Source organism: Cebus imitator, unplaced genomic scaffold (genome assembly GCF_001604975.1).
Source record: "Cebus imitator isolate Cc_AM_T3 unplaced genomic scaffold, Cebus_imitator-1.0 Scaffold321, whole genome shotgun sequence".
NCBI lineage: Eukaryota > Metazoa > Chordata > Mammalia > Primates > Cebidae > Cebus > Cebus imitator.
The window spans coordinates 1696686-1722312 of NW_016107636.1; the positions used below are offsets into that span (position 1 = coordinate 1696686).

Sequence of the window (25627 nt, forward strand, 5' to 3'; positions counted from 1 at the left end):
AAAACAAAAAAAATTGCAATTGAGTTAGGTATGGACAAGAAATCTGTCAAAAATCAGATGGAGAAATTATAAAAACCTAGAAGTATTCTGCATTCCAATGGCTTTATATATGTTTTTAAATTTTCACTCTACTTTGAAAGAAACTAAAAATGGAAATGGTGCATTGTAGGTAAAATTTAGACCCAGAACTACACAGCATCTGTACTCAAAGAAAACATTAGGTAAAAACAAAAGAACTCAAACACTACCTGATTTCAAGACTTAGGATAAAACTATAGTAAATAAATAAATAATATAAAACTAAAGTAACGAAGACAGTGTAGAAATGAAACCTAAATAAATCACTGGAACAGAAGACAATCCAGGAATCCATATATTCATATATAAATGGCCAGTGATTTTTGCAAAGGTCCCAATGCAGTTAAATGGGGGAAAAACAATCTTTTTAAACAAATGGTGCTGGATAGCTGGATAACCATATATAAATAACCAAGAAACCTCAAACTTTATCTTGTACTATATACAAAATTTAACATGAAATGGATCATAGCTTTCGATGTAAGAGCTAGAAAAAATGCCTGGAAAAAAACTTAGAATCTTTGTGGCCTTGAGTATGGCAAAGATTTCTTAAACACAACACCAAAAGCACAAACTTTTTTTTTTTTTTTTTTTTTTTTTTGGGACGGAGTTTCGCTCCTGTTACCCAGGCTGGAGTGCAATGGCGCGACCTCGGCTCACCGCAACTTCCGCCTCCTGGGTTCAGGCAATTCTCCTGCCTCAGCCTCCTGAGTAGCTGGGATTACAGGCACGTGCCACCATGCCCAGCTAATTTTTTTGTATTTTTAGTAGAGACGGGGTTTCACCGTATTGACCAGGATGGTCTCGATCTCTTGACCTCGTGATCCACCCACCTCGGCCTCCCAAAGTGCTGGGATTACAGGCTTGAGCCACCGCGCCCGGCCACAAACTATTTTTTTAAATTGGCATATTAGACTTCATCAAAATCTTAACCCTTTTCTCTTCAAAAAGCATGATTATGAACGTGAAAAGGTAACCCACAGAATGAGACAAAATGTTTCATATTTGTTTAAGGACTTGTGCGTAGGCTGTATAAATAATTCTTTTCCCCCTTTTTTTTGTTTTTTTGAGACAGTCTTGCTCTGTCACCCAGGCTGGAGTGCAGTGGGTGGCGCAATCTCGGCTGACTACAACCTCCACCTCCTGGGTTCAAGCGATTCTCCTGTCTCACTTTCCCGAGTAGTTGGGACTACAGGCTCCTGCCACCATGCCCGGCTAATTTTTTGTATTTTTAGTAGAGATGGGGTTACACCGTATGAACCAGGATGGTTTCGATTTCTTGACACCATGATCCGCCTGCCTTGGCCTCCCAAAGTGCTGGGATTACAGGCGTGAGCCACCGCTCCCAGCCTAAATAATTCTGACAACTTAAAATAAAGAGACAGAGAACCCAATTTCATTTTTATTTATTTTATTTTTTAGATAGAGTCTCACTCTGTTACCCAGGCTGGAGTACAGTGGTGCAATCTTGGCCCACTACAACCTCTGCCTCCCGGGTTCAGGTGATTCTCCTGCCTCTGCCTCTAGAGTAGCTGGGATTACAGGTGCACACCACCACACTCAGCTAATTTTTGTTACTTTTAGTAGAGATGAGTCTCAGCATGTTGGCTTGGCTGGTCTCAAACTCCTCACCTCAAGTGATCCGCCCGCCTTGGCATCCCAAAGTGCTAGGATTTACAGGTGTGAGCCACTGCGCCTGGCCCCCATTTTTTTTTTTTTTTTAGTGAGTAAATTGTTTCAATATTTCAAATTTAGGAACACTTAACCAAAGATACACACAATGACAAAAAAATGCTACACATCATTAGTCATTAGGGAAACATAAAACCACATTGAAATACTACTATGTAGCCACTAGACTGGCCAAAATTAAAAAGACTGATCATACCAAATGTTAGTAAGGATGCAGAAAAACTGGAACCATCCGATACTGCTAGTGGGAATGCAAAATGCTACAGCTACTTTGGAAAACAAAATTGGTTTGGCAGTTTCTTAAAAAGTTAAACATATACCTACTGTAAGATCCAGCCATTCCACTTCTAGGTATTTACCCAAGAAAAATGAAAATATATGTTCATACAAAGACTTATTCACAAATGCTCACAGCAGCCTCAGTTCTAATAGCCAAAGTCTACAAACAACCCAAATGTCTATCAGCAGATTAATGGATAAACAAATTACGGCAAATACATACGCTGAAATATTACTCAGAAAGCAATCAGATGAATCTCAAATAATGAGGCTGAGTAAAGAAACCAGACAAAATAGGAGGTGTCATGAAGGGAACGAAGAATCTCTTGGAGATAATAGATACGTTTGCCATCTTGATTGTTGTGATGGTTTTATGAGTACAATATGTCAAAATTTATCAAATTGTCGACTTTTCCTTTTTTGAGACAGAGTATTATTCTGTCATCCAGGCTGGAGGAGTACAACAGCACAATCTCTCAGCTGACTGCATCCTCCGCCTCCTAGGTTCAAGTGATTCTCCTGCCTCAGCCTCCAAGTAGCTGGAATTATAGGCATGCGCCACCATGCCTGGCTAATTTTGTATTTTTAGTAGAGACAGGGTTTAACCTTGTCAATCAGGCTGGTCTTGAACTCTTGACCTCAGGTGATCCAGCCGCTTTGGCCTCTCAAAGTGCTGGGATTACAGGCGTGAGCCACCACAACCAGCCAAATTGTCCACTTTAAATATGCAACTTTGAATATGCCTTAAGAATTTTTTAAAAGTGAAATAAAAATTAAAAATAATTATGCCTTTAAATGTCCACTTTATGCCAATTATATTTCAATAAAAATATTTTAAAGTTTATGGTACTTTATATATATATGGTACTTTTTAAAGTTTATATATAGATACATATATATAGATACATATATATATACACTTTTATGATTCCCTGCTGTAATTTTTTTAAATTCACCAACCAACTACAGTCAATAGTGTCAAATGAGAGGGCTTCTACTCAACTTACCCCCATTATCCTCACTAACCCTGGACAATGTCATCTATGCTGTTTGAAGTCCTCTTCTCTGTCTAGAGAATTCTAGTGAGTATCTAGAGGTAATGAAATTTATACTGAATAAAACTAAATTAGCATTCCTTCCACTTCATATCCATTTTCATAAGGCAAGAGCTGTTTATTGTAAAGTCACTTATATAATGAGAATACTCTGGACATTGCTTAGTAGAGTTCTATTTGCAATTTATTCTAAACTTTATCCATTAATTACAGGCACAATGAGTACAATCATTACTACTAATCACTAAAATAAACAGGTGAAGCACTCAAATGTATAAACCTTTTATTTAAAATTAGAAAGACTCAAATACAAATTAAATAAGTACAATACATAATAGTAAGCCTTCATAAAACAGATCATAATCACTTTAAATCATTTACTAGTTCTACAACAAAATTAAAGAAAAATTTAAATACAGTCCAAAATGAAATTATTTTTAAACTCTTGTCAACATTAAAATTATTACAAAAGAGTCAAAGAGCTTTAATTAGAAAATGAACAATGCCAGGTGCAGTGGCTCATGCCTGTAATCCCAGCACTTTGGGAGGCCAAGGCGGGTGGATCATGAGGTTAAGAGATCGAGACCATCCTGGCCAACATGGTAAAACCCTGTGTCTACTAAAAAAAACAAAAATTAGCTGGGCATGGTGGCACACGCCTGTAATCCCAGCTACTCGGGAGGCTGAGGCAGGAGAATCGCCTGAACCCACGGGGCAGGGGTTGCAATGAGTGGAGATTGTACCACTGCACTCCAGCCTGGCGACAGAATGAGACTCCATCTCAAAAAAAAGAAAAAGAAAAAAGAAAATGAACAAAACTACTACAGGATTATTCCTGCTATCCACTAAAATAAATAACAATTACAATTCAGTGAGATTTCCATTCATCCACAGATAAAAAACACCTCATTTTAAAAAGACAATTATCTGTTTCTTTCCAAGGCTATGAGGACTGATTTATTTGACTTTTAACTTTAATGTGGCACAAGCTTGATCAGTAAAAGCAATGCCATTAAAAATGTTTAGAATGTTCCTTACAGATCCTTTCTGCTTCACTTCAGGAATAAGCTATCATATATTTAACATTTAAAACATTATATAATGACACAATAAATATCTTTTAAAGGTATGTGGCAAAATAAAAATATACTCTAGTTCAAGTTGGTGTTTGGAAAAAAATAAAGATATGCATTCAACAATGAAGTTTCAGTCGGGCACAGTGGCTCACACCTGTAATCTCAGCACTTTGGGAGGCCAAAGCAGGTGGATCACTTGACATCAGGAGTTCGAGACCAGCCTGGACAACAGGGTGAAACCCCATCTCTATTTAAAATACAAAAAAATTAGCCGGGCGTTATGGTGTACACCTGTAATCCCAGCTACTGGGAAAGCTGAGGCAGGAAAATAGTTTGTACCAGGGAGGTGGAGGTTGCAATGAGCCAAGATCACACCATTGCACTCCAGCCTGGGTGACAAGAGTGAAATGCCATCTCAAAAAAAATAAAAATAAAAAGTCTCTTCTTTCCTTTACGATGGGAAAATGATCATATTCATTCTATTTTTAATTTTTACTGTCTTAATTCTCCAGAAAAAAAAGTTTTATGTTTTTATTATCATTGCTATATATCCAATTCTAAGACTTTGCACACATACAAAAAATACCAAGGGATATAGTCTAATATATTAAACCTGTATTTTGCTGAAATTATTGGTAAAAAGTAGAACTAGACTTGTCTTAAGTAGATAACAGGAAAACACACTATTATGGTGTTTGTATACAAAAAATAATCCAAAACAAATAAAAACATACACTCAAGATGGCACCCACATTATTCAAGAATAAAGTTATTTACATATATACTAACAATTATATGACTAAATAAATGATCATTTTCCTAAAACATGCATATTGTCAAGCCTTTTATAATTAAACTTATAAAGCCAACTTGCATATTATCAACTGTCATGATTAGAGCTTTCTGCACACCAAGAGAGTTAAAATTTTAACATCTATTGTTCTATAAAACTAAAGATAAAATGTAATCAAACTCACCAGTTCTCTATAAAATTTTATATATCTCAGCAACCTGTCATACTGTCTGTCATCAAATAAATTAACTCCAAAATGTAGTTATTCTTTACAGAATTTTTGTTTTTTTACAGAGGGGGGTCTTGCTATGCTGTCCAGGCTGGTCTTGAACTCCTGGCCTCAAGTGATCCACCGGCCTTGGCCTCCAAAAGCACTGGAATTACAGTCATCAACCACCACACCCAATATCTTTTCTAAAACTTTAATTTCCACTCTATTGCTCTTTTGAAACCATTTTAATAAGTCACAGTTCTTGAAGAAAATTCACTGAGGGGAAGGAATTATTTTCTACAAGCAACTCTATGAGTGATAGAGTTGTAGCTCTGTTATAAGTCTTTTTCCTCTTTCAAAGAGAATGAAAAATATGCAGAGATTTCCTTACTGACTAAAAGTAAAGGTTAAGAGGACATAATAATATTTTGGATATAGGAGCATATAGGTTTTCACAGTTTATTGACTACTAACTAGCTATGACCTTAGACAAGTCATTTAACATGCTGTGCTTCAGTTTCATCTTTGAAACAAAGAGATTCAAACACAAATATCTTAAGCTTCCTTCCAACTCTCACATAGTATGACTCTGTGCTTCCGCAGGAATTCTTAACTGATAAACTGAATCTTGCATGAATCAAGAGAACTGATGTTTACTAAAACAGCACAGCTAAACTAAGCCTTTCCTTGTCAGAAAAAAACACAACGACCATGTTCAAAGCTCAACTTCCCAAACCTTACCAGACCCATTCCCTCTTCAGCCAGACCAAAGAATAGCCCATAGAGTTGAAACCAAATATCTTAATTATATAAATCACTTCAAAAGTATAATGTAAACCCATTAAATGTACTAATTCTATGCCAGTTTTCTAATTCACATTATTTTCATTTTATCTACATTCAAGATAATATGTACAGCTAAGGAAGGGTCTATTTAATATTCTTACACTTCTAAACACTAGTAAAAGTTAAATACAAAGAACAGAATATTAATAATTATCATATTCTGCCAAATTTTTAATAAAAGCATGCTAAGTACTATTTATGGGTTAGAGAAACAAGGCAAAGGCAAAAAAGCAAATCCTGCTGACAAATGCTGATGATCAAATGAATTTAGTTGTGTTTTGCAATTACTTTAAAAAGACAGGAAGGAGAGGATGTTAGCAGAAACCTAGTTAGGCAACACTGAATCATGACAGTCCAGCCGCTTTTATGAAAAACAAATCTATAAAGTAGTATTTTTACTAGTGCAGTGCAAATTGGTTTTTCTTTGTCTAACAATGGACAGCAAGTGAGGCACTTAACTGTAAAATAGAAAAATAGGGTATTTTTAAGAAGACATCCAAAATCATTCAGAAAAGATAATTAGCACTATTGAAAAAGTTAGAAATTCCATTTTTATTTAACATGCATTCAATGTTACACGTTTCACTAAGGAAAATCCTTCTGAAGGTAAGATTACTGTTTTATTTATAATATAAGAAACAGAAAACATTTCCTTTTCAAGGGAATCTGGATTTCTAAGAATAAAATCCAAGTCTTCTCAACCTGAGTGCTACATATTTATAAACAGAGAAAAATACATCTTACCATACAGGAGAAATGTTATGACTATCAACAAATACCATGAGCTGGGAGCAGTGGCTCCTGCTTGTAGTCCCACATACTCGGGAGGCTGAAGCAGGAAAATCACTTGAGCCAGGACTTCGAGGTTAAAGTGAACTATGATCATGGTACTGCACCAACAGAGCCAGACTCCATCTCTTTAAAAACAACAACAAATGCCACGTACCATGTGATCCTCAACTTTATTCTTGAAGGATCAGATGTTTTTATTTTACGTAACTTCAAAGAAGGGCACCGAATGACCACAACAGAATAATTAATAGATATTTAGCACCTAAATTTAGAGATGACTTGTGTATTGCCATAGTTTTAAATACTTGTATGTCTATAAGTTGGGGGAAACCAAATACATGTTGTTCAATGACATTATTCTTAATTACAAATGCATCTACCTACAATATTCAAACACAATCTTATTTCTCCCTGAAGTTGCAGACATATATATCTTTTTAACAAGTAAAGTGAGGTTTATTATTTCTTAAGCATCATTAAATTGTCTTCTGAATGTGGCACTTTTTCAGATTAGACAAAAAGCAGTTCCTAAAAAGTCATTCATATTCGACCACTCGTATTATTTTAAATGTTCTTCACTATGGGACAGAGGTCAAAACTGAAGTGAATAGTCGTGGACCTTCTGCTGAAATACATTAGTAAATATAAGCAGGAACAGAGGAGATGAACATACATTAATTTCTGACAATATATTGGCACATAAATGCTTATCTATAGGGTGAAAAAGCACTTAATGAAAGGATACATATTTGCCATGACAGTATTTCAAGTGAATGGAGACTAGTGTTTCCTTTCTTCATATCTAAGTGAAATATCCTTGTGTTACCTAAGTAAGCTTGACTTTAATCTGGGATAGAACACTTTACTTCATATGTTAAAACTGATGGCCAGGCGTGGTGGCTCACACCTGTAATCCCAGAACTTTGCAGGCCAAGGCAGGCAGATCAAGACCATTCTGGCCAATATGGTGAAACCCCATCTCTACTAAAAATACAAAAATTAGCTGGGCATGGTGGCGCACACCTGTAGTCCCAGCTACATGAAAGGCTGAGGCAGGAGACTCGCTTGAACCCAGCAGGCAGAGGTTGCAGTGAGCTGAGATCATGCCACTGCACTTCAGTCTGGTGACAGAGCGAGATTCCGTTTCAAAAACAAACAAACAAAAAAACTGATGCATGACATTAACTGAAGTTTTCCATGAGACAATTTAATCATCCCCACTGAGAAATCCTATAATCCTACCTTTTCTTCCTTAATTTGCTTATAGAAAGGCTTTCCTTGGCTCAGAAAGGATGAAAAAAGGATTTAAAAAAACATTTTTACACCAAGGAGATTGGCAAATTTCAATAGTTCGCAATCCTCACATTTCCAGTTTATATTTACGTTATCAAATTTCATTCCTTACTATTTAATTAATTTTCTCAGATACAGAAGGGTGAAAATTCATATATTTAAGGTAATTTTTTCTATTTTCTTTAATATATTCTAACTTATTTTTGAAAGTACATGGGTACATGAAAGAAACAGGAATATTGCTGATGCAATTTAGTGAAGAAATAAAGTGCATATAGCTTTCAATATAAATAGTTTGGTACATTACAGCTAAGTAAAAAGCTGCATGTACAAAATCAAAATGAAAACTCAGCTCAATACCTAGAATCTGAAAAATATGAGACATGAATACAAATCCTATATAAATAGTAACAAAATTAGCGTTAGGGAGTACTCCCCTCCAAAAAAAAAAAAAAAAGGCAACTGAAAGTATTTTTAAGAAAAGTTAAGTGGATATCTGCTTCCCAAAAGACCATGACACTCTACACAGTAATACCAACATGCAATACCTGAAACGTAGAATCACATTCTGACTGCTGCCCTTGCACTTCTGCATTTAATTTAGGATTCTCTTGTGTCTGGCTAATTTCACCTTGCGAAGTAGGAGGAATGCCATGACTCTCATCTACAGAAGCACCATCACACAAGGTACCTAACTGTACTGGGAAACAAGCAATGTCAAGTTTACTATCTCCTGTCTCTTTATCAAAATTGGTCCTTTCATCAGCATCTTCTAGCTGTTGAACTGAAGTTAAATATTGTTCAAGCAGACTATTGTCCTGCTCATTATTTGAGCTTTCCTTATTCCATTCACCATGTTCTTCACTAACATCCCCTAAATCTGATTCTTTGCCATATCTAACTGTGTCAATGGAATTCCCCATTATGGAGCTTTCACTGCCTTCTGTGGAACTTTTTTCAAAATCCAAAGAATCCTGCAAAGAGTAAACTTGTTCTGCTAGAGAGGAATGAAAACCAGAGTCTGGAAAATCTGGTAATGATTTCTCTTGAGGAGCTACATCAGAAGCAGTGAACCAATCAGCATTTTGATCAGAAGAGGACTCCTGGCTTTGGGTAAATAATGGAGGTTTAGATGGCACAAGAGTACTTGATATAGGAGGAACATCAATATGGCAGGAACTTAGACGCTGGTCCATTGTCTGTTGCCAAACCTGTAGAGACCTTACCTATAAACCAGAAAATACAGTCATGTTATAAAACAAAAAGTGTCTGGGTTTGTTTGTTTTTGAGACAGGGTCTCACTCTGTCACCCAGGCTGGAGTGCAGCGGCATGATCATGGCTCATTGCAGTCTCAACCTCCTGGGCTCAAATGATCCTCCCACCTCTGCCTCCTAAGTAGCTGGGACTCCAGGTGCCTATTACCATGTCTGGCTAATTTTTAAAATTTTTTTGTAGAGATGGGGGTCTCACTTTGCTGCCCAGGATGGTCTTGAACTCCTGGGCTCAAACAATCCTCCAGCCTCAGCCTCCCAAGTGCTGGGATTACAAGCATAAGCCACCACACCCCTCCTGTCTATTTTACAATTTTCCTTCAAGATCTTTTTGTCCAGTAGTCACGAAGTTGGCAAACGATAGAACTGGAACTAGAAACTGCTGACTCCCTTTATCTTTTCCATAGCACCCCAAGCCTAAACCACACTGGCACAAATAGAACATGTTCCTGGTAACAAAAGGCCCTCACCCAAAGTAGGGATGGGTGAAAGCAATTCTCTTGCTTCTACCAGAAAAACAGCCAGAAGCATAATAGTACATGTCTAGCTAAGGGGTTAATCATGTATTCAATACATAATGAGATCTATTCAGTAAGACAAATTAGAGCCCTCGATAGAAGTAGATCCTGTAAAATAAGTCTCACTTTAGATACCCAGGTAGAGATTAGAGTTTTAAAATATTATCTAATAATACAGTATATGCAACTTGCTAAAATACCTAAAAATATATCAAATTCTTGATAATATGACCTCTTCATTTCTAAAGTATAACAAAAATTCCAAAATTTTACTGTAAAAACTGCAGACAAGAAAGCAATATGTACAGTTTTTAGTTTCCTTTTGACCCCCCTCCAAGTTAATTACTGACAGCAACTTGATGCATACCCTTCCAGACTCTTTTCTAGGCAGTATTTTCAAATACACAGGGAAGCTGGACAAACTGGTGTGCGTCTGTAGTCCCAGCTACTCAGGAGGCTGCAGCAGAAGGATCACTTGAGGAGTTCAAGGCTGTGGTGTGCTACTGCTGTTTTTTCACTAACCAGTATTATTTTGGAGATTTTTCCATGTCGGTCCATACTATTGCCTTATTCTTTTTAACTGTTCCATGGTATTCCACAGTATTATCATTCTATAACTCAACCATTCTTCTATTTTTGGTAACTACAAAACCTTACAAATCAACAATTATTTTTTCATTTTATAGGTCAAATCCTATTATAACAAATTTGGCCAGGTGATATGGCTCACTTTGGGAAGCTGAGGAGGGAAGGCTGCTTGAGCCCAGGAGTTTGAGACCAACCTGGGCAATACAGCAAGACCCTATTTCTATAAAAAAGAAATGAAAATTTTATTAAAATATTCCCAAGAAATTATCATCAATAAGTATTTGATATGATACAACGCTAGTAAAAGTAATTGCCTAAATTGTCCCTAAAGTATGGTGTTACAGGATTCAAAGACTCTCCGGTACAGTTATGTATACTTTTTAGGATATGCATATTGTAGCCATATACCATCTTAATCACCTTTCATTCAAATATTCCCAAAAGATAGATAGATAGCTGCATAAAACTTCAATTTGGGGTTGTTGTATATATTGGAAAGCTGTAACAGCCTTCAATTAAGCCACTTTCCTCCTGCTTTATATTATTTTGTCTTTCTTGTCAAAATTGTCAGAATATTTTTCTTCAGATTAAATAAAATGCAACAAAATTCATTGTCCTGGCCTGGTGCGGTGGCTCACGCCTGTAACCCCAGCACTTTGGGAGGCCAAGGTGGGTGGATCACTTGAGGTCAGGAGTTCAAGACCAGCCTGAACAACATGGAGAAGCCCCATCTCCACTAAAAATACAAAATTAGCTGGGCGTGGGGGTGCAGGCCTGTAATCCCAGCTACTCAGGAGGCTGAGGCAGGAGAATCGCTTGAACCCAGGAGGCAGAGGTTATGGTGAGGTGAGACTGTGCCATAGCACTCTAGCCAGGGCAACAAGGGCAAAACTCTGTCTCAAAAAAAAAAAAAAAAAAAAAATTCACTATCCTAGTTTAGAGTTAGTGGCAAAGGACACAAACCATACCCTTAACCTTGAACAAGAGTGCTTAATACACCTGAGTACTCTATGATTATCTCAATGAATATGGAATTTTTATTTGATCATATATGAGGTAAATCAGGAGGAGGGTGTTTACCTGATTCCAAAGAAATCTGAAAGCTTCTTCTTGTACAAATTTTTTAACACGTTCTTCATCTCTTTCTTTTCGTAACCTACAATAATTCAAAACACATTATTGACGTAAGGAAGAGTGCTTTGACTCGTACTTCCTGTTACAACTAATAAACGCATGCATTGTAAAGAGATTAATAATCTAAGTTATCTTTACCACTGTTACAATATCTAACTTAAAACCTTATTTTATTTTTATTTTTTTTAACTTCAGAATCAAAATGGAACAGTTTTTATAAGTGGCATCACAAAACTTAATTTTGAACTGTGACTCAAAGTAGAAGCCAAATGAGATATGACTGAAATTCAGGTATTAGTTCTACAAATTATTTCCAGTAATAAGAAATAAAATGTTAAAATGCTTTTTGTCTGGCTTCAATTTCTCAGCCAAACATACCAAAGGAACAGAAAGTACAAAAAGGAATGGTTACCCAAAGCATCCAAAACGATGAAGGGTCACACTTAAGTACTCATGATCACAGCCTGAAACACTCTCTCCTAAAGACTAATCCCATCAAACTTCGCTTTTCTGTGTGTGCAGGTCTCTGATCTACTGCTTGTTGACAAGAGACCTCCCATCCATTATTCCTCATTCATTAAAGTCTTAGCTCTGGGCTCACTGCTGTTCTCTCCATACTTAGGGTTTTCACAAACCTAAGGCTCCTCCTTTAGTGATCCATTATCACCCACACTGTCAACAGCATTTTGTTTCACACCTCTGACCCAATTACCCACTTTCTATAGCCCCTCAAGCCTTTCTCCTATGCCATCTAGAGCTCTTGAATTATAATCCGCAAACCCGCTTACATACTTCACCTCTCTCTAAACTTTTCCTTGTCCAAAGCAGATCCACTTCTGAGAGCACTATAGCCCTCTAAGTGGAAGCTATTTTTCCCTCACACTCATCAGGGTTGGAAGATTGCTTCTCACTGCAGTTTTCAAATGATTCTTCATCTCCCTCCTTTAACTCCTGCCATCCTGCAATTTCCCAAAATTCTTTGTCAAGTACTGACCTCTCGCCCTCCGCTCCCGTTCACTGAAGTCTCAGCACCAGGCTTTCTCTTTGCCCCACTCCTGTCATCATTTTTGGAGACTTCAACATTCACATGGATGCTCTAACAATAATCCACCCAATGTCAGTCACCCATTGTCATAGTCTCAGTCTAGGCCAAACCATTTGACAGCACCACTATCAGAAGTGGTTCTAAACACCCAACACCAACCACTACTTCCTATCCTCCCAGTTCACTTGCTGTTGTACCCCAATGCAACAGTCTAGACCTCCAGTCTAATGATCCTTCCCTCCTGCCTTCACTTCCCTCTTACAGCATTTAAAATTCCACCCAGGCCAGGCACAGTGGCTCACACCTGCAATCCCAGCAGTTTGGGAGGCCGAGGTGGGCGGATCACCTGAGGTCAGGAGTTTGACAGCAGCCTGGCCTACACGGTGAAACCTCATCTCTACTAAAAACCCAAAATAAAAATTAGCCAGGCGTGGTGCCAGGTGCCTATAATCCCAGTTACTTGGGAGGCTGAGGCAGGAGAATCACTTGAATCTGGGAGGCAGAGGTTGCAATGAGCTGAGATAGCGCCATTGCACTCCAGCCTGGGTAACAAGAGCGAGACTCCATCTCAAAAAAATTTTGGAAAAAATAAAAATAAGTAAAATTTCAGCCAGCAAAGCGACTCACACCTGTAATCCCAGAACTTTCGGAGGCTGAGGCAAGAGCATTGCTTTTGCCCAGGAGTTCAAGAATAGCCTGGGCAACCTAGACTTCATCTCTAAAAGAAAAGAATTTTTTAATTAGCTAGGCATGGTGGTACATGCACACAGTCCCAGCTACTTGGGAGCCTGAAGTGAGAGAATCACTTGAACCCAAAAATTCAAGGTTACAGTGAGCTATGAGCATGCCACTACACTCCTGCCTCAGTAACAGAGTAAGACCCTGTCTCAAAAAAATATAAAATCTAAGATCTATCATTATTACTCCCTCTGAAATATCTTTAGCTCTCTTGCCCTTCCCTCACTCTCTCCACAATATCACCTAGGAAAAAAAAATAATCTCTGGCTTAACCAAATGAACCATGCCTGCATCAGAAGAGAATAGCTAAGAATTGCTGATGAAAATCATACAACCTGATCTATTGCTTTGCACTTTTAAGTGTTTTCTCACATTATCCAGCAACCTTCCTCCATTTTCCTCAGAAGGTCATCTTTAAGATGACCACCTCACACCTCATACTTCTCTCCTTACACCTCCTTCACTCCTCTTCTACTTATTTGCAGGTTTTGACCACATCTTACACATTATTGAAAAAGACGCAGCATCAGACAGGACTTTTTCCCATCTCCACCATCAAGCCTACTACCTTACCTGCTCCTGCTCCTATCTCAGGCCACTTCCTCTGCTTCGATGCTGCATTTCTTCTCCTCTTCCCTTCTCAAGAACTGCAATCCTGCTCTTCCTCTCCTTTCTTTTTTTTTTTTTTTTGTCACACCATCAGTGTTTCCCTCCTTATATTATTTATTCCATTAACACATGAACACATTCTATATCTCATCCCTAAAAAAGGATATTTCTTCACTCTAGATTCTCCTCCAGGAACCACTGACTCTCTTCTCCACAAAACAACTCTTTCCAAGAATTGGCCAGACTCATCCTTCAAACTCTTTACCTCTAATTCACTATTCAACCCATCTCAAAATGGCCTTCATCCCTCTACACCACTGAAGCTGCTCTTGGGAAGGTCCTTGTGCAGTAAAGGGTTAACTCAGCAGGAGTGGGATGTTCTTTTTTTTGTTGTTGTTGAGACAGCGTCTCACTCTGTTGCCCAAGATGGAGTGCAGTGACACGATCTCGGCTCACTGCAACCTCCACCTCCCAGGTTCAAGTGATCCTCCTGCCTCAGCCCCCTGATAGCTGGGATTACAGGCACTTGCAACCATGCCTGGCTAATTTTTTTGTATTTTTAGTAGAGGTGGGGTTTCACCATGTAGATCAGGCTGGTCTCGAACTCATGACCTCAGGTGATCCAGCCAGTGGCCTCCCAAAGTGCTGTGATTACAGGCATGAGCTACCGTGCCCAGTCGCAGGATGGGGATGTTCAATGCTGTACATTGCAAATTCTATGTTTAGAATTACAGATCCCTATAAAGTTCACGTTCATTGAACATTTATTGCTACATTGCATCTATGTATCAAGTGCTTTGCTGGGGATGGAGATGGAGCAGATAGAGCCAACAGTCTCTGTAGGAGACAAGCAAACCAACAGTGGCTACATGCTGTGAAAAGTGTTATAATTACAGCAGCACAGTGTTCTCAATCATCTGTAAGAGTCTGACAGCCCCAAACCAACAAAACAGTGCATCAACAGCACTTCTGACCCACCTCCTTATTTCATCAGTTAAGCAGACAATGTGCTCCTGCATTCTGCGCAGCCGGATTTCATAACGCACATCTTTGGCTTGAGGGTTGTAGTTCCTGGCATAAAAGCCCCGCCAACAGGCCTGAAGCTTGGTGGCTGCATCATTTAATTTCTGAAGAGCAACTTTATCTTGTCCCAAAGCAGCAGATCTCTGGGTTAAAACCATGCAAGGAAGTTTCTCCGAAGTTGCTTTAGATATGGTTTCTTTATTTTCTGGTTGTATATGGGAGACGCTGTGTCCAGCTGACTCAGGAAAAAATGTAAGACTGTTGTTATCATCCTTCAAGACAGAGCTGATTATTGTTGGCTCAGGACAAGGAGAAAGCCCAACTGTCTCATTTACCTCTGTACTGATCTCACTTTTCATCATTTGAACCATATTCTCATTTGCAGCACATAAAGGCTTTTCTTCTTCCTTATCCAATACCTGGCTTTCCAGCCCTTTCACAGAGTCATCTGCAACACCATCATCTTCTAGGCCCAAGTTAATGCCTTGCAACCTCAGCTCAACTGTAGGTGATACTGGAGATAGTCCTGATGCAACTGGCATAAAAGTAGACTCTGAAGAGAGAAGACTACAATTTAACTTGTCCTCATCTGTCTGTATGTCTTCCAGGTGCAGCTCATTTCGAGAATATCTTGTAGTGTGTACAGAGGCTGGAAAATTATTCTTAATCGCAAATAACTGATCATCATTACTGCTTATCCCAACCCAAGAATTGACTTGAATGACGGGTTCTAGAAGAATCAACAGAGTGTCATTTAAACCACTAAATATTTACATTTTAGTTATGTCCTTTTAATGAAATCTAATCCTTGAAATAGGGTAGAATGCAATAAAATGCCCTCAGTGATTTCTTCCAATATGCCTAAAACATCAAACCAAACCTTTTTAAGAAAATGAATTCTTGTGATAATCATAAGAATAATCAAAGCATTAGGTCTACACAAATGGTAGCAGTCCTTGAAATGTTTCTTAAAATTAGAAATATAGTAATTATAATATACATACTTATATGTAAGATCTAAATTATTACTAAAGTTAGCAAACTAACAAAAAATTATGAAAATATGCACCTTTTTCTGCTTCATGATACCCAACAAATTAAATGACTTGGAGAAAAGGGATCAGAGAGAAATTAATTTCTTACCACTTTCCTGGGATATCTGGCAATCCTGAACAGGGCTTGAATGCTCAGGAATAAGGGATGCCCTGGTTTCAACAGGAACAAGAGGAGACAATTCTTCATTTTGGCTTTGGTTCATCAATTGCCTCTGGTGAAACCTAAAAATCAATAACATCTGGTCTGATTTAACACAAACCAAAAAAAGATTTTCTGCTTCCTAGGTAACAATGTCAAAAAGGTAGAATTTTACAAGTTCTCAAAGTAGGCACTTTTAATCACTGTCAAATTCAAAGCGTCATTTGAAAGAACTGGATAAAGAAGGTTAAGAAAACTTATTTTTTTAATTGCCAAGGTAGACATCCTCCTATGCACACATACAAACATACAAAAACATTTAAAGGCAGGATCTCTGATAAAGTAAATATTAAATGCTTCTGGCAATGCTTTTTCTCTTTTTTTCACTGTACCTTTTAAAGGCAGACATACCTCATAATGTACGTATTCAGAAATCCACAAGAAACACCCACATTAAAGAACAAATAAGTTGGGCACGGTGGTGCACACCTGTAATCCCAGCACTTTGGGAGGCCAAGGCACACGGATCGCTGGAGCTCTGGAGTTTGAGAACAGCCTGGGCAACATGATGAAACCCCATCTCTAAATATCATAAAACATTAGCCAGAGCGTGCTGGTGCGTGCCTATAGTCCCAGCTACTTGGGGGTCTGAAGTACAAGGATCTTTTGAGCCCAGGAGACTGAGGATGCAGTGAGCTGAGATCACACACTGTGCTCCAGCCTGGATGACAAAGTGAGCCCAAACGCAATGGCTCATGCCTGTAATCCCAGCACTTTGGGAGGCCAAAGCAGGCAGATCCCCTGAGATTAGGAGTTCAAGACCAGCCTGGCTAACATGGCGAAATCCCATCTCTACTAAAAATACAAAAATTAGTTGGGCGTGATGGCACACGCCTGTAATCCCAGCTACTCGGGAGGCTGAGACGTGAGAATCGCTTGAACCGGGAGATGAAGGTTGCAGTGAGCCAAAATCACACCACAGCACTGCAGTCTGGTGACTGAGACTCTGTCTCAATTAAAAAAAAAAAAAAAAAAAAGAACAAATACATTTTTTAAGAATCCCATCCCATTTCCTGGCCAGATATAGTAGCTCACACACATAATCCTAGCACTTTAGGAGGCCAAGGCAGGAGAATTGCTTGAAGCCAAGAACTTAAGATCAGCCTGAGGAACAAGGTGAGACCCCATCTCTACAAAAAATTAGCCAAGCATGGTGGCATACACCTGTAGTTTCAGCTGCAGTGAGTTATAATTGTATAGCTGTACTCATAGACCAAGAGACCAAGACCCTGTCTTTAAAACAAAAAACAAACAAACAAAAAACTCTCCATTCCCCCATGCCATATTGTTTGGCTGTCTGCAGTACACGGTTCAGCTTCCCTGCAGGAATTGCTACAGTGACAAGGGGACTGATTCTCCAGAAATATGGCCTGTAGCACTTGCCTCAGGCCTCCTAACACCATAGCAGAGACTCAGAGGTATTTTAACTTGTGAATTCATCAGCTGTTAGAAATAAATGGGCTTACCTCTGTTTGCTCAAAATCTTCTCTAGTTTGGCATCCTCTGCAGTTTGAAGACCTAGTGTGGAAGTGAGGGGGCAGACTGTAGCCAGATACTGGACAAGCTGGACGTGTTGGCCAGGCCGATATGCTCTCCCCTTGCCTTGACTATAGAGCCATTCAGCTTTCAAGCTGGAATTGAGGAACATAAAGAAGAGGAGATGGCACAAGTCGAGTCAACACATACTGTCAGGCAATAATGATCTTCCTTCTTAACTTACCTTTATAGCACCACTGGATGCTTTTAATAAATAAAATTCACTCAAGTTTTTTTTTTTTTTAATCAATCATTCTGACTCATATTCCTCATTCTAATGTTTCAAACCCTTTTTCTTGCTTAGGGGCACTTCCATAGAGCTTCCACTAATGGTGCCAAATATTTTTAAATCATTTTCAAGAAAGCAATGAGTATTCTCTTCATTCGCTCTGTCAAACTGAAATGCTTAAATAGATCAACTGCATTTAAATCCATTAGTTCATAATGACAGTTAAAAAAAAAAAAAAGTAGCCAGGCATGGTGGCATGTGCCTGTAATCTCAGCTACTCATGGTGGCTCACACCTGTACTTTGGGAGGCCAAGGCGGATGGATCACAAGGTCAGGAGATCAAGACCATCCTGGCTAACACAGTGAAACCCTGTCTCTACTAAAGACACAAAAAAACCAGGCGTGGTGGCAGGCGCCTGCGGTCCCAACTGCTCAAGAGGTTGAGGCAGGAGAATCGCTTCAACCCAGGAGGCGGAGGTTGCAGTGAGCCGAGATTGCGCCACTGAACTCCAGCCTGGGTGACAGAGCGAGGCTCCATCTCAAAAAAAAAAAAAAAAAAAAAGGATATTAGCTAGGTACAGTGGCTCACATCTATAATCTCAGCATTTTGGGAGGCTGAGGAGGGAGGATCCAATGAGCCCAGGAGTTCCAGACCTGACTGGGAAACATAGCAAGACCCCATATCCACAAAAAAGTTTTAAAAATTAATCAGGCTAATGTTTTTTGGTGGCATGCACCTGTAGTCCCAGCTACTTGGGAGGCTGAGGCAGAAGAATGGCTTGAGCCTGGGAGGTTGAGGCTGCAGTAAGCTGCGATCATGATATTGCACTCCAGCCTAGACATTAGTGTGATACCCCGTCTCTAAAAACTAAACATAATTTCTAGCACTAGGAATTTCTCCTTAAATAAATAATTTTAAAAAGGAATATTGGGCCCGGCGCAGTGGCTCATGCCTGTAATCCCAGCACTTTGGGAGGCCGAGGCGGGTGGATCACGAGGTCAAGAGATCGAGACCATCCTGGTCAACATGGTGAAACCCCGTCTCTACTAAAAATACAAAAAATTAGCTGGGCATGGTGGCGCGTGCCTGTAATCCCAGCTACTAAGGAGGCTGAGGCAGAAGAATTGCCTGAACCCAGGAGGCGGAGGTTGCGGTGAGCCGAGATCGTGCCATTGCACTCCAGCCTGGGTAACAAGAGCGAAACTCCGTCTCAAAAAAAAAAAAAAAAAAAGGAATATTAACTTTCTCCAAAGTTCTGCTCCCATAAGATCTCTCTCTAAGCAACAGACTTATAGCTTTGGGCAAGGTCCTGTCAACAGTAAAACAGAGTTCTGAACACATTCAGAAAGAATTCCAAACACTGAGGTGCTACACATGCTCAACTCCCCACAGGTATGCTTAACTCTGAGAAACTACCCAGCCAAAGCAACCACAAGGTTTGGTTACTGCTCAAGTTACTCTTGGGTGACACATACACTCAAATCAAGATCCAGCTACCTGACATTATCAAAGAATCTAGGATACATTTGACAACGAAGAATTTTAACTTGGATGTTCTTAGCAAATAACATCCAGGATGAGCAGACTTTAAAACCTGAAAATTCCCTCCTGTCCTTCAGGGCAATTCTCAATGTTGACCAGGAAAATATTTTGATCATTGCTCAGGCCAAACACCGATTTTTAAGGCAATAGCTCTCCCTTAGAATAATGTCTCCTTCCTGAACAGAATGCTTCTGGAGTTGTTTTAAAACATGGGAGCACTGTTGACAGACTACAACTGTGTCAGCATTTCATCTCTAGTACAGCATCAACCATCTAGGTTCCTTAGTTTGAGTATAACTCTATCCATTTTTTTCTTTTTTTTTTTTTTTTTTTTTTTTTTTTTTGGTGACAGAGTTTTGCTCTTGTTGCCCAGGCTGAAGTGCGATGGTGTGATTTTGGCTCACTGCAACCTCCGCCTCCTGGGTTCAAGTGAATCTCCTGCCTCAGCCTTCCAAGTAGCTGGAATTACAGGCATACGCTACCACACCTGGCTAATTTTGTATTTTTAGTAGAGATGGGGTTTATCCATGTTGGTCAGGCTGGTCTCAAACTCTGGACCTCAAGTGATCCACCTGCCTCAGCCTCCCAAAGTGGTAGGATTACAGGCGTGAGCCACTAAAAAAACATGCCCGGCCCTTTTTTTTTTTTTTTTTTTGGAGAACTCTATCCATTCTTGTACAGCCTAACAAGCCATTATGAATAGGGCTGCTATGAACATGCATGCACATGTCTTTTGGTAGATCTAAGTAGCTATTTCTATAAGGCATACACCTGAATTAAAATTGCTGGATAATGGGGTACATATGTATGTTTAGTTTTTCAACGTAGTTGTACCATTTATACTCCCCTAGTTTATGAGCGTTCCAATTGCCCCACATCTTTAGCAACACTTAGTATTATCAGTCTTTTAATTCTGGTTAGTCTAGCCGGGTGCAGTGGCTCAGAAAGATGCTTGTCTCTCCATAGGTGTGCTTAACTCTCAGAAACTACTCAGTGAGGAGGGTAATCCCAGCACTTTGGGTGGCTGAGGTAGAAAGACTGCTCAAGCCCAGTAGGTCAAGACCAGCCCAGGCAAAACAGCAAGACTTTGTCTGTACTAAAAATTTAAAAACCAGCTGGGCACAATGGCATGTGTCTGAGGTTCCAGCTACTTGGAAGGCTGAAGCAGGAAAGTCCCTTCAGCATAGGAGGTGAGATTGCAATGAGCTAGGATCATGCCACTGCACAACAACAGAGCCTGGGCAACAGAGCGACACTCTATCTTAAAAACAACAACAACAAAAAAACGAGAAACAGAGAGAAATCAAAACTACTGGGGAAAGAGAGGACCCACTGAGAACCATCCCAGCAACCCATCCACAGTCAGTCTTCCCTGGACACCATGAACCACATTGTGCAAACCCTCTTCACTCCTGCTAACAGCAGCTACTCTCTAACTATGAGATGCTGAGAGAGAAGCACGAGGTGGCTGTGCTGGGGGCACCCCACAAACCTGCTCCCCGACATCCACATCCACAGTGACACGTCCATGCCCGACCATGTCATCTGGTCCCTGTTCAACACCCTCTTCATAAACTCCTGCTGCCTGGGCTTCATAGCATTCGCCTACTCTGTGAAGTCTAGGGACAGGAAGATAGTTGGTGACCTGGCTGGGGCCCAGGCCTATGCTTCCACTGCCAAGTGCCTGAATGTCTGGGCCCTGATTTGGGGCATCATCATGACCATTCTACTTATCATCATCCCAGCATTGATCTAGCAAATCTACCAACAGATCAGGAGGCAGCATCCAGGCCAGCAGCTCTGCCCATGACCTGTTTCCAATGAACTCCGCCTTCCATTCCTTGCCCTATCCCCAGAGCCAAGTCCTGTAACAGCCCTTTAGCCTCACATTTTTCTAGAATGGCATTCAATAAAGTACAAGTGTTCCTGGATTAAAAAAAAAATTATTATAGTGGAAGCTGGTTGAAGATGCCATAATAGCCAGGAAAAAAAATAATAATCTGAGTTATTAAAAGCTTACCACAATAGTTACTTTTAACGAAGAGGGGAGTTATGACCAGAGGGGGACAAAGGGGACCTCTGGATGTGAATTGTATTTTCTTTTTTCACTTTGTAGCCCAGGCTGGAGTACAGTAGTGCAATTTCATTTCACTGCAATGTCCACCTTCCTGGCTCAAGTAATCCTCCCACCTCAGCCTCCTGAGTAGCTGGGACTACAGGCACACACCACCACACCCAGAAAACTTTTTGTATTTTTTTCTTGTAGCGATGAGGTTCCACTACGTTGCCCAGGCTGGACTTAAACTCCTGGGCTCAAGCAATCCACCCACCTTGGCCTCCCAAACTAATGGGACTACAAGTGTGAGCCACCACGTGCAGTTATGTTCTAGTCTTATTCTCTGTAGTGATTATAAGGATATTTTTTAAAATCATTTTTAAACTATATCTTAAATTATGTGATAGCTCTATAATTTTTTAAAAAGTGTCAAAAAAAATGTTGCCATTGAGTTACCCTCCCACCTCCTCCTTCTTCCCATACTTCTTTTTTTTTTTTTTTTTTTTTTGAGATGGAGTTTCACTCTTGTTNTTGAGATGGAGTTTCACTCTTGTTACCCAGGCTGGAGTGCAATGGCGCGATCTCGGCTCACTGCAACCTCCGCCTCCTGGGTTCAAGCAATTCTCCTGCTTCAGCCTCCCAAGTAGCTGGGACTACAGGCGCGCACCACCACAGCCAGCTAATTTTTGCATTTTAGTAGAGATGGGGTTTCACCATGTTGACCAGGATGGTCTCGATCTCCTCACCTTGTGATCCACCTGCCTCAGCCTCCCAAAGTGCTGGGATTATAGGCGTGAGTCACCGCTCCGGCCCTTTTTTTTTTTTTTAATTATACTTTCAGTTCTGGGATACATGCGCAAAACGTGCAGGCTTGTTACATGGGTATACACTTGCCATGGTGGTTTACTGCACCCATCAACCTGTCATCTACATTAAGTATTTCTCCTAATGCCATCCCTCCCTCCTAATGCTCCCCACCCCCAAACAGGCCCCAGCATATGATGTTCCCCTCTCTGTGTCCAGATGTTCTCATTGTTCAACTCCCACTTATGAGTAAGAACATGAGGTGTTTGGTTTTTTGTTCTGTTACTTTGCTAAGAATGATGGTTTCAAGCCTCATTCATGTCCCTGCAAAGAACATGAACTCATCCTTTTACATGGCTGCATAGTATTCCATGGTGTATATGTGCCATATTTTCTTTATCCAGTCTATCATTGATGGACATTTGGGTTGGTTCCAAGTCTTTGCTATTGTGAACAGTGCTGCAATAAACATATGTGTGCATGTGTTCTTATAGTAGAATGATTTATAATCCTTTGGGTATATATATACCCAGTAATAGGATTGCTGGGTCAAATGGTATTTCTAGTTCTAGATCCTTGAGGAATCGCCACACTGTCTTCCACAATGGTTGAGCTAATTTACACTCCCAACAGTGTAAAAGTGTTCCTATTTCTCCACATCCTCTCCAGCATCTGTTGCTTCCTGAGTTTGTAATAATCACCATTCTAACTGGCATGAAATGGTATCTCTCTGTGGTTTGGATTTGCATTTTTCTAAGGACCAGTGATGATGAGCTTATTTTCATATGTTTGTTGACTGCATAAATGTCTTCTTTTGAGAAGAGTATGTTCATATCCTTCACCCACGTTTGGATGGGGTTGATTTTTCTTGTAAATTTGTTTAAGTTCTTTGTAGATTCTGGATAGTAGCCCTTTGTCAGATGAATAGAATGCAAAAATTTTCTGCCATTGTGTAGGTTGCCTGTTCACTCTGATGATAGTTTGTTTTGTTGTGCGGAAGCTCTTTAGAGCTTCCTATCTAATTGACAAATTAGATCCTATTTGTCAATTTTAGCTTTTGTTGCCATTGCTTTTGGTGTTTTACCCATGAGGTCTTTGTCCATGCCTACATCCTGAATGGCAATGCCTAGGTTTTCTTCTAGGGTTTTTATAGTTTTAGGTCTTATCTTTAAGTCTTTAATCCATCTTGAGTTAATTTTTGCATAAGGTGTAAGGAAGGGGTCCACTCCCAGTTTTCTGCATATGGCTGGCCAATTTTCCCAACACCATTTATTAAATAAGAAATCCTTTCCCCATTGCTTGTTTTTATCAAGTTTATCAAAAATCAGATGATTGGGCTGGATGTGGTGGCTCACGCCTGTAATCCAAGCACTTTGGAGGCCAAGGCGGGCGGATCACCTGAGGTCGGGAGTTCAAGATCAGCCTGACCAACATGGTGAAACCCCATTAAAAAAAAAAAACAAAATTAGATGATTGTAGATGTGTGGTGTTATTTCTGAGGTCACTGTTCTGTTCCATTGGTCTATATATCTGTTTTGGTACCAGTACTATGTTGTTTTGGTTACTATAGCCTTGTAGTATAGTTTGAAGTCAGGTAGCTTGATGCCTCCAGCTTTGTTCTTTTTGCTTAGGATTGTCTCCGCTATGCAGGCTCTTTTTTTGGGTCCACATGAAATTTAAAGTAGTTTTTTTCTAATTCTGTGAAGAAAGTCAACGGTAGCTTGATGGGGATAGCAAATTTTGGGGGCAATAAAGCCATTTTCATGATATTGATTCTTCCTATCCATGAGCATGGAATGTTTTCCCATTTGTTTGTGTCCTCTCTTATTTCCTTGAGCAGTGGTTTGTAGTTCTTTTTTAAGAGGTCCTCTCTTGTAAGTCGTATTGCTAGGTATTTTATTCTCTTTGTAGCAATTGTGAATGGGAGTTCACTCATGATTTGGCTCTCTGTTTGTCTGTTATTGGTGTATAGAAATGCTTGTGATTTTTGCACATTGATTTTATATCCTGAGACTTTGCTGAAGTTGCTTATCAGCTTACAGAGATTTTGGGCTGAGACAATGGGGTTTTCTAAATATAGAATCATGTCATCTGCAAACAGAGACAATTTGACTTCCTCTTTTCCTATTTAAATACACTTTATTTTTTTTCTCTTGCCTGATTTCCCTGGCCGGAACTTCCAATACTATGTTGAAAAGGAGTGGCGAGAGAGGGCATCCTTGTCTTGCACTGGTTTTCAAAGGAAACGCTTCCAGCTTTTGCCCATTCAGTATACTACTGGCTGTGGGTTTGTCATAAATAGCTCTTATTATTTTGAGATACGTTCCATCAATACCTAGTTTATTGAGTTTTTATCATGAAGGGGTGCTGAATTTTATTGAAGGCCTTTTGTGCATCTATTAATCATGTGGTTTTCATCATTGGTTCTGTTTATGTGGTTGATTACAATTATTGATTTGCATATGTTTAACCAACCTTGCATCCCAGGGATGAAGCCAACTTGATCGTGGTGGATAAGCTTTTTGATGTGCCGCTGGATTCAGTTTGCCAGTATTTTATTAAGGATTTTTACACTGATGTTCATCAGGGATATTAGCCTGAATTTTTCTTTTTCTATTTTGTCTCTGCCAAGTTTTGGTATCAGGATGATGCTGGCCTCATAAAATGAGTTAGGGCGGATTCCCTCTTTTTGTATTGTTTGGAATAGTTTCAGAAGGAATGTTACCAGCTCCCCTTTGTTCCTCTGGTAGAATTTGGCTGTGAATCTTNATTTGGCTGTGAATCTTTTTGTATTGTTTGGAATAGTTTCAGAAGGAATGTTACCAGCTCCCCTTTGTTCCTCTGGTAGAATTTGGCTGTGAATCCGTTTGATCCTGGGTTTTTCTAGTTGGTAGACTATTACTGCCTCAAATTCAGAACTTGTTATTGGTCTATCAGGGATTTGACTTCTTCCTGGTTTAGTGTATGTGTCCAGTAATTAATCTATTTCTTCTCTAGTTTATTTGCATAGAGGTGTTTATGCTATTCTCTGATAACAGTTTGTATTTCTGTGGGATCAGTGGTAATATGCCCTATCATTTTTTGTTGTATCTATTTGATTCTTCTCTTTTCTTCATTAGTCTGGCTAGAGGTCTATCTATTTTGTTGATCTTTAAAAAAAAAA

General features: G+C 39.5%; 1 protein-coding gene across 4 annotated transcripts in view; it reads right to left on the bottom strand.

Moving 5' to 3' along the window:
• Positions 1-919: 919 nt before the first annotated feature.
• Positions 920-25627, bottom strand: part of CEP97 (centrosomal protein 97) — a 41506-nt gene continuing 16798 nt past the window's right edge. Inside the window, exons 7-12 of one of the 4 annotated variants that reach the window (XR_005196305.1) lie at positions 17763-17927; positions 16186-16319; positions 14998-15595; positions 11574-11649; positions 8576-9341; positions 920-961 (exon numbers count right to left, since the gene is read on the bottom strand). Coding sequence is in view for 2 of the 4 variants with exons in the window: in XM_017504335.2 (XP_017359824.1) it covers positions 8637-9341; positions 11574-11649; positions 14998-15772; positions 16186-16319; positions 17763-17927 (1855 nt within the window). In the remaining 2 variants the exon portion in view is untranslated. Of the gene's footprint in view, positions 962-7894; positions 9342-11573; positions 11650-14997; positions 15773-16185; positions 16320-17762; positions 17928-25627 lie in introns of those variants that run through there. The other 3 variants (XR_005196304.1, XM_017504337.2, XM_017504335.2) reach the window with 3 other exon arrangements.